The sequence below is a fragment of the Mangifera indica genome, chromosome 2, assembly GCF_011075055.1.
Source record: "Mangifera indica cultivar Alphonso chromosome 2, CATAS_Mindica_2.1, whole genome shotgun sequence".
In the NCBI taxonomy this organism is placed as follows: domain Eukaryota; kingdom Viridiplantae; phylum Streptophyta; class Magnoliopsida; order Sapindales; family Anacardiaceae; genus Mangifera; species Mangifera indica.
The window spans coordinates 13,319,222-13,329,583 of NC_058138.1; the positions used below are offsets into that span (position 1 = coordinate 13,319,222).

General features: G+C 33.9%; 1 protein-coding gene across 6 annotated transcripts; it reads right to left on the bottom strand.

Annotated features, from left to right (window-relative positions):
- LOC123208835 (protein FAR1-RELATED SEQUENCE 3-like) lies at nucleotides 1-8,618 on the bottom strand. Of its 6 annotated transcripts, none has more exons than XM_044626417.1 (6): nucleotides 8,556-8,618; nucleotides 5,526-7,879; nucleotides 5,354-5,443; nucleotides 4,915-5,064; nucleotides 2,413-2,529; nucleotides 1-312 (listed from the first exon to the last, which is right to left on the bottom strand). In XM_044626417.1, the coding sequence occupies exons 2-6, from the start codon at nucleotides 7,773-7,775 to the stop codon at nucleotides 268-270; spliced, it is 2,652 nt and encodes an 883-aa protein (XP_044482352.1). In that variant the 5' UTR covers nucleotides 7,776-7,879; nucleotides 8,556-8,618; the 3' UTR covers nucleotides 1-267. The 6 variants fall into 6 exon arrangements, with proteins under 6 accessions (XP_044482352.1, XP_044482354.1, XP_044482353.1 ...); XM_044626419.1 differs by lacking the exon at nucleotides 8,556-8,618 and adding an exon at nucleotides 8,271-8,518 and having other exon boundaries at nucleotides 2,416-2,529; nucleotides 5,526-7,876; XM_044626418.1 differs by lacking the exon at nucleotides 8,556-8,618 and adding an exon at nucleotides 8,271-8,517 and having other exon boundaries at nucleotides 5,526-7,860.
- Nucleotides 8,619-10,362: the final 1,744 nt, after the last annotated feature.

The following is a 10,362-nucleotide window of genomic DNA, read 5'->3' on the forward strand; positions in this document are numbered from 1 at the left end:
TTCACATAAAGCTCCTCGATGCCTTGAATTTCTGAATATGGATATTATACATTTACAAGTGTGGTACATAACTTACAAAAAGTTGAGGCAAAGAAATTAAAGAAAAAGGAATATATATAAATTGAAAAAAGAAAGGCTAATTAATACCAGAGCCATAAGGATTCAAGCTAACTGAGACTAGTGACCAAAAATTTGGTGAACAAGCTTGTCAATCCACAGAAACAAATTAACAGAGCACACCTGAATTACAAACAAACTAACTTGAGTTTACTTTCGCTGCTTCTTCTGCAGAGGCTCTGAATGGGGTTCAGCCTGCCAAAACATAATTTTCCAGTGATCAGACAATACCTTCGAGTTTAATTTGTTAAAAATATGTGTGATGTATTTGAACAAAAATGGTAACTTAATACGCAACATTCATGTTAATTCCAAAGTCGACATAGAAATAACAACCGCACTCAAAAAGATCAGTACCAAACCAGCCTGCATCAAATAGAATTCTACTAAGGAGTTCTAGTATGATTTTACTAGAAGAACAAGTTAATGAATATCTAAAAGAGAACTATTTTAGAGAATCCTACATCAGTTTGCCAATTTAGGGTTCCTCTCTTTTCACAAAGCACAATGAATCATCAAGGGTTAGCAGTACTGCTATAAGAAAAAACATCAGAAAAAACATCAGTAATCTCATAAATAGATTCCTTGAGAATCTTTGTTGGTACAGCTTGGATTCTTGCACCATTTGCATTAGCTCCCTTTTCAACTCTTGAGATCTTGTACCCTCAGACATGATCATAATCGATGCTCTGGACCTAACTGATGCCATCTAAACCCATAACTGATTGAACATATGAAGAAGAGAGGGGAGACAAAAAATTACAAATTCTAGAGAGAGAAGGAAGAAAGCAATGCCATCTTTATTTCATGCATATAACACATATTGGATAACATTCTCCCATACACGCCATCACTAGTAAATTATAAAATAACAAAATTCAATTAATTAAAATAAAATAATTCATAACATTTAACAAATCCATAGAACAACAGTATCTTCCCATACACAATACACAATGTTTCGACAGCCACTTTAATGATCCAATGACTATGTCTTAGATTGGCAATTCAAATTTGTAGCTTGCGTCTTGGCCTTTTACCCTTCACTAAAGAAATTCAAATTCTCCATAAATAAATCAATACAAGGTTTTGGAATAATCTACTGAAGTTAGGTTTTCTCTAAACTTTAGCCCATAACCAAGAAGCCATTGGACAATGAACAAACAAATGATCATAGGATTTTGCATCAATTTTACACATACACACTAATGGGAGTAGATCTATAATTGTTGAACCCACGGAACTAAAACAAGGGGAAGGAGGGGATCGATCCATAGTAGGTTGATTTACCTTCAGTTATGGGTTCAAAGGCTTCTACCAATTTTGTCTAACCTTTGTTAATTTCCCCTAATTAACCTGGATTTTGTTCGTTCAGGCAAAGCATCTGCTTATCTTATCTCTCCCATGTCTTGTTTACCAAAATAGATAGAATCTCATAAGGAATGCCAAAACCTAGTTCACCAATAAACTATCTTGGTACAATCTTTGGGAAATTGGAAAATGATACATGTTTTTGACACAATCTTTGCTTTCTCCCTCTTTTAGTATCAAAAAATCCGTCGACCTCACTTGTCTATACCCTGGATTTGAAATTGGGTACTCAATTAGACCCTAAAGCCTTAAGCGGTGAAAAAATCGATGGAATAAAATATTTAAGATAGGTGGCTCCAAAAGCATTAGCTCCTCTAACTACAAGTAGTAAGAAATCATGTGTAATAACATTCAACCAATATATGGTAATTATGTTTTAAACACAATTACCAGGCATATATAGCATGCCAATCAAATCTGTGCAAAAGAAGTTTCCTTTTAAGCTTTCAAAAAGCTGTTTTTCATACTGCAAAAGAGGACAATCAAAGGTTCACCTGTTGAACATACTCTAGCAAAGAATTAGCATTTTCTATATCTTGACACATCAAAATTACCCAGGCATAATCAATTCTTGACATAGCAAAGAAATAGCATTTCCTATATCTTTGTTTTTTTGGGCTGCTAAGCAGCATTTTCTAAATCTTGACATAGCAAAGAAATAGCATTTACTTTAATACAAAGTTTGAACTTGAGCAACATAAGAAGTGTCTCAACTCCATCATCAAACATGTAAATTCCATTTTAATTTTACAGATCAGATCTGGTGACAAGATCATGCAAACAAACTTCAGCACATTGTCGAAAATTTAAAAAAGCAAAAACACTAGAAGATAGATGGCAGAAAGTCATAATTTTAGCACCGAAGAATATGTGTGAGTTATGCACCAAAAATAGTGATAACAAGATTAAAGAGACAATGCTTACAACATTAGAAAGTTGTTCCCGGATGTAAGCCATTGATCTCAACATAGCACCTAAGGTGTCTCTTGAAACTTGAAATTTAACCTCCGACTCTCCAGATGTTGTCTCAGTATCTTGAAGCTGAAATGAAATAAAAAGCATTCAAAGAATTAAAAAAAAAAAAGAAAAAGAAAAAATTTAAAAAAAGCATTCAAAGAATTAAAAAAAAAAGAAAAGGAAAAGAGAAAAACAACGCAACAACATTGCAACTGGACATAACTGAGAGATGTGAAATATATACACAGATTATCTTCTTGTAACCTAATTATCATTTCATGATTCATATTTAAACCTATTAAAGACAAAGAATTGGTAATCAATGGAAGTTCAAAATTAGACGCATCTAAAATGTAAACCAGATATGGTGGATGAAGCTGAACATCCATAACTCACATAAAGTATCTATAATCTTGCTTCATTTCTATTGAACAATCCAACATGAATTTACAAGGAGCAAGGGCTGAAATCCTGTGTTCAATTTACGCATACTAACAATCATATATGTACTTATTCACGAAAAGATGAGAAGAAGAAGAAGAAGAACAAGGTGAATTTACAAGAAGCAAGGCCTGAAGCCTCAGTTCAGTTTACATGGAAGACAGTCGTTTATTTACTTTTCAAGAAATGATAGTTGATAAAAGAAGATGAAGCACAAGAGCAAAGAAATGGCTTAAAATCTCTTAAACCAGGTAAAAAGAAAAAAATTAACATCAGATGGCTAAGTTAATTAGATGCAACTATCTCCTAGATCTTATTACAGGCACACATTGATCAATAAGAAAAGGTTAAAGAGAAAATTTGCCAATATTGACAGACAGATCTGAACCATATTCACATTATCCCATGTACAGTGGAACTCTATTAACAGACCTATAAATAATGAAAGATAGGTATTAATCAATTTCACATTATCCCATGGCTCTATTAAGAGACCTACAAAGAATAGGAAACATAAACTAATTCAGTCACTAACAAAATGAGTGCTATAACAAGAGAGGACTTAACAGGCATTAGAGCAAAAATTAACGAGGAAGTTTTCTACCAGTGTTTTCCTTCCTCTCAATCCTACTCCTGAATCATCTCTTTTCAACTCATACTATGATATGACCGTCAATATTCGTTTCACTTAATGCCAAATTATATTGAGTTTTATGCAGTAATTTCAGTTTCACCTTCTCTGATTACTAGTCATGGTACCATACCTAATATGCTACCCTCATCAATTATTCCTACTTCACCCACTTTCAAGTCATTTTGAAAATTCTAATTTATCACTCAGTGCCACACCTCACTGACCATCCATTCTTTATCAAATGTCACATTGAGTGTATATATTGAAGCACCCTCCCATTTTTTTCATGGTTGCTAAAAAGAAAATCTATTGATTTGTCTTCTACACAAGAGGACGGAGAAAATTAAAAACGATGACAAGGTTTACAAAGATTAAAACTAAAAAAATCAAATAAAGACCAACATTGAAACAAAAATGCAAAATTGTGCAGAGTTGATCCCCAAATATTAAAAAATATGAGACACTTAATATACGGCCTAAAATGATATTAAAAAAATAATATATAAATACATCACCCCGAGATTAACTTTTACTTCAATATCTACAAATACACACATACACAAGCTCACACTCCTCAATCCAACATTCCTGATAATGCAAACTGTGGAACACCTGGTAAGGGATAAAAAGAAAACGAATGCATTTATAAGGTAAAACATTAGAAAAGGTAACAGGAGAATTCTGAAGGACATTTCTAATTCATCAAACTAATGATCTCCAGAACATTAAAAGCACAAATTCAAAGTATTGGGTAACCTTCACTGCCAGACAGCAATGACATTCTCAGAAACGCCTGCTGAACACTATTTTCTGAATCATCTCAAAATGCAATTACTACACCTCCTCTCTGCTTGCTATTATTGAAATTTTTATAAGAATATATTACCATCAATAAAAAAGACATACTTTGTTTATTCAGGCAATCCTTTTTCCTTTTACCATCTAAGCCAAGCAGGAACCCATTGACAATTGCTAAAACTATAACTCCAGTAAAATCAAACAAACAGACAAAATCAAAATGCAAGAATATAGTGCTCAACACCTGTATGAATGAAACCCAAGATGCCATCCTATTCATATTTTCATCAGAACTACCACCAAGGTAGGACATCGAAGGAAAGATAAACATATAAGACTGCTGCAACGGGGTGTGCATAAGCCCAGTCCCAAAATATATTGTTCTTTCTAGTTGCTCATGTAAACAATGTATGCGGAATTCATTGATATTTATATATGTGAGTGTGTGTGCATGTGTGTGTGTGTTGATTTTATATTAATTCTGTTTCAAAAAATTTAAATCATTCCATACATTTTCTTCCTTTTAGAGAAAAAAAGTTAATATCAGTGTAGAAGATCCAGCATCAAAAGGTCAACTTCATGTCTTAATTTCTTACCTTCAAATTGATGACAGCAACCCTATTAGCTGGGGTAGAAAGTTGCTCACTAATATAGGCCATAGACCTCAACATGGGTTCGAGCGTAACACGAGAGAGCTGAAACTTAACCTCCAATTCTGTTGATGGAGCCTTGCTATAATCTTGCAACTGCATATATATATAAAATTCAGTTAGCTATATAACAATGGCAATTGAATTATAACAGCTAAGGCATTCCACTCAGACTACCTAGAGTTGACACGAACATTCTATGAATGGTCAAACCAAAAAGAAATTGTTAAAACAATTATTTTAACATGTAATAAAGTTTCACATATTTAAATGGCAACACTTGGGTTTTGTTCATTGTCACATTGATCACATCCCAACTGGAGATGGCTCATGACTCAAAAACTCCCATTTGCTATTAAGATATTTCAGGACATTATATACATACCTTCAGGTTAATCACTGCTATTCTATTCCCTGGCGGTGAATTTTTATTTTCCATCACCCAAGTCATTGACTTTAGACAAGGAAGAACCACCTATGCAAAAGAGTCAGAATATAAATGATAAATAAAACAAACAAACAAACAAACAAACAACACAAGGATTCTTAAAATCTACCATGTTATCAGAAGGAACATCATCACGGTAAAGGGACACAGGTGCCATACGTGGCAAATTTAAATCAGAAGCAGGTTGAATTGGAGGACCAGAATCATTAAGATTAAACCGTTTTGTCATTTCATCTTGGCGAGGCCATAACAAAGGGGTAGCATCCGAAGCTGATGTAGCTGCCTTCCTGTCCTCATAACCTGTGCCACTGACCTGTGAACTAGGAGGTGCAACTTTGGCAACACTTTTCTTCACAGCAGCAATCTTCTTCCCACCTTCTCTAAGAAAACCCATCGCAACATTATAGGTCTCTACAGCAATTGCTCCATCCTCTACATATTTTATTGCCTCCCGACACAAATTGTTATAACGCATAGTCAGTGACTCCTGGCAATGTAGTTCACTGCTACGTTCATCTATGCCAGCCCCAGTCTTTGCATTTCTTGTCCACCGTCTCAAGATATAATGAGGTGGTAACGTAAGTACATTTGTGACAGTGAAAACTGTCAAAACATGTCTACAGAGAATACCAGAATACTCAAACATTTGGCAGCTACAGTTTGCTCTCATTTCAGGATAATTTAACGTAACAATGTAAGCCTTGTTGTCATCTTCAAATTTTGCAACCCTGAATGTGCTGATAGTTCCATCTCCTTCAATTCTATTTGCAGTATATACAAAAGTTTCCACCAGTTCTTCTTGAAATTTAGCAAATATTTTCCTTGTATAAAAATCTGCAGCCTGTTTCTCCATAGGTGAAGGCGTTCGCAAGACTGCTGTTGTGCAAATTGTGTCAAAGTCTGCTTCTATCTCCCTCTCAAATGAGTTTTCTAAAGCTCTTTCATACTGCCTAAAGAACACTGGAATTGTCATCTGTTGATTCACATAACCATCAAAAAAGGAAACATCATATCCTGGATTCGGCGATACTGCAGCAAAAAAGGAATCTCGAAAATAAACGGGTACCCATTGTGCGCGAGCACTATATATTGAATTAAGCCAATCATGTCTCCTGAGATCATATTTGTCAAGGATTGAATTCCAAGACAATTCAAACTCCTCTATAGTTTCAGTCATATTGATGCAATTGTAAAGCTCTGCCTGAAGAGTTGGATAAGCATGACATACATGAGCCAGCTTTTCCTGGCCTTCCCTCAAGATGTGCCACTTACTGATACAGTGGCGTGCTCCTGGAAATACCTGAAAAACTGCTGCCTGTATGGCTTTGTCTTGATCAGTAGTTATTGAGACAGGTTGCTGATCATTCATTGCTGTAAGAAACGTCTTAAACAGCCAAGCAAAAGAAGCCTCAGAATCATCCAGTAGTAGAGCACACCCAAATAAGATAGGCTGACCATGATGGTTTACTCCTGTAAATGGAGCAAATGGTACTTTATATTGATATACTCTGTACATAGTGTCCAGTGTAACCGCATCGCCAAAATGACTGTAAGCTGTCCTTGACCTTGAATCAGCCCAAAATGCATTAGTCATGCGATTATCATCATCAAGTTGTATTGCATAAAAGAAACCAGGGTTTTCAGCTTGCATTTTCTTGAAATAGTCAAGTAGGTTCTGAGCATCTCTTCCTAATGTCCTTTTTCTATTGGCAGGCCTAACAGCATAATTCATCACCCCCATATTTTTAAAAGAGCGATTTGACTCAATGGCAGGAGTGGCCCTAGATCCATGATTATTTGTTTCTACAGTCACTCGGTTGCCATCCATGGATACATACATTACACCACTAGGTACCATTCCCACTCCCTGATAAACTTCAGGTGCGGCCTTTCCAGCAGCAGCAAAATGCCTACGGGGCCGAAGGTAATGCACTTTACCAGGGCTCACCATAGAATGGGTATGCTCTTTTATAAATTTTGTAACTACCCATTTATCTTCACCCTTTAATTCTATCCTAAGCATTGCTTCACAACTATCTGCATGCCTTCTTTTCAAACCCTCTCTTCCACATACAAACTCCCTTGCAACACTTGACCCATCACTTCTTGATCGGCTATGTTGACCGACTTTAAAACTAAAACCCAAACGTCTAGCATACTCACTGTAAAAAGTCTTGGCAGCATCTTCAGTATCAAATTCCATCCCCACATATGGCTCCATTATCCCATCATCATCACCATGAGTAGAGGAATTCTCTGTAGTATTCGCATCACCAACCTCATTGGGTTCAGCATCTCCATCATCTGACACTCCACGATGACCCATTTCACCTTCAACTTCAATTACTTCAACATCCATATGCAGACTATGTCTTTAAATTTAATACTATGAAGCAAGCCAATTGACTAAGAATACAAATGTTTTACATTCCCACTGGTGCAGTCTGCAAACAGCATCAGCTGCTTTATTTATGAAACAATACAATTATAAATTAGCAACCAGAAGCTTCCTTAGAAAAACAACGCAAGTTCAAGGAAAAAAAAAAGATCAGTTTGATTTCATCAACTCAAATTGTCGCAACAAACATAACCAAGCGCTTATATTCAAATACTAAATGAAAACACGAAAAGGAACAGAACCCACTTTCCATAATTTCATGTTTCAAAATTCACCTATTGTGTGACCAAAGCAAACGGAATTCAGATGAAAATTAAAACCAAAAAAGGAACTGAAATTGGACACTGTGGAGACGAAATTAATAACATATCTATGAATGGCACAGGAAAACTTGAACCAATAAAAAACCCAATTCGCAGTGAAAGGAAAAGGTGTACAGACAGAGAGGAAGAGTACCTTTTATGAAAATTTTGCAGTAGAATTATATGGCGTTAGAGAAGAAGCTTAATTTGGTAACAAGTCTTAGAGTGGAAGTGATGGTTTGATCACATTAATTTTCATAGAATTCTCAGAAACCCTAACTTTACCGGTTCAACTTTTTAAATTAACAAAGACGACAACAACAACAACAACAATAATAATAATAATAATAATGGTAAATGATTAAAATGACTTGGGTTTACGCAGAACCCACTTTACCAATGGATTATACTTGAACAAAACTATTTTGTATAAACAAACCTTAAATCCATTTTCAACATTTACATCAAGGAAAATCCCATATATTGAATTTCGACAAGATTTTTCAGTGATTCTTGTGATTGAAATAGGGAAAAAAAAAAAAGTTAATATAGCGTACATCACCATATTTTTATTGCTTATAATATTAAGATTTAAGTATTTTGCATAATTTTTATAGGTTTTGAATGTTAGATTTCAAAGGTTGTGTTTTTGTATAAAATAGTTTGAATCTGTTGTGATTTACAGGAATTTTGTCAATGGTTTTGTGCTTAAATAGGTTTACAATTGATTAATGATAAAACTGAGTTTGAAAATAAAGTGATTTGGTTCAATTTTTCCACTATGCACGGATCATGCATGGTAAAAGCTTATGAAAGTGAGCAGTTTTTGGGTATTTGTTAAACTTGCGTGATGTATTGGGGGTCATTGATAATTTTTTAGCATGCGAGAGGAAGTTCAAGTATTTTTCAACATGTGGGTCCCGTATAGTAGTGGTTTATTGATATTTTTTAGTAAGCATGTTTTATTTATTTAAGGCCAAAAAACTATGTCCCACCTAAACTATAGTGAAATCCTGTTCCCACCCTTCAACTTTCAAAAACCTAAACACCTACTCACAATCAAATTTTTGTTAAAAATTTCAGTTAAGGTTAGGGATAAAATTATTATTTACTAAAAATTAAAGATTTATCATATTTTCCTCTTCTATATTTAAAAACTTATATTTTTCTTTTAACTCAAAGTTTGAAAAGTGATCAAAACTTTTCTAGAGTTTGTTTCTCTTCCTCCGTAGTCAATTTTTTCTTCCCTAACCATCAACCATCCTCCCTTCCCCCTTGTCTCTCCTCCAGTCTCTTTCTCTTACCTCTCTGACTGTCTTCGATCAGAGACAGAGGCAAGAGAATGAGACTGAAGGAGAGATAAAGAGGGAAAGGAAGATGGCCGATGACCAGGGAATGAGAAATTGATGTTGAAGGAAGAGGAATAAATCCTATGAGGGTTTTGTCACTTTTTAAACTTTTGGCTGGGGGAAAATTAAGTTTTTAAATTTAAAAAAGAAAAATATGATAAAACTTTAATTTTTTAGTAAATGATAGTTTTACTTTTAACATTAACTGAAATTTTTAACGAACGTTTAATTATAGGTGAGTGTTTAGATTTTTAAAAGTTAAAAGATAAGAATTTGAGATTTCACTATACCATAAGTGGAAAATAGTCCTTTGGCCTTTGTTTAATATGTAAGTGTTTTTTCCAAATTCTTTTGTCCCTTTTTTGTAATAAAGAATTACAATATGTAAATACTATGAAAACTAACTAATTTGTTTTTTTTGTGCAAAATGTAGTTTAAACCGCAAATGAAAACAATAATTATTTATTAAAACAGAAAGATTTCCAACATCGAGCTACTTTAAAGCAGAACTGATGAGCCAGGGGCACCGGGAAGAGATGGCCAAGTCTCGTTCCACTTTGACAAATGAGCAGAAAAAACTTTCCATAATTATTTTTTTATAAAAATTTTTTAATTTAAAAAAGTTTCAATTCAACAGAGTATTAACACACTTCGTTTTTATTACGAGAAAATGTTAGAACATTTCTTTTTCTTTAAGAGGACATTTAGTTTGGATAATATTTTATTATCAAAATAGGAAGATTACCTTGAATATAGTTATTTAGAAAATTACTGGTATAAATAATTACTATATTTGATAAAATTTGATAAAAATAGATAAATATAAATAATTATTTTATTTGATTAAAAGTAATAAATACATACTAGTAAATTATTTTACTTAAATGTCCTTGGATA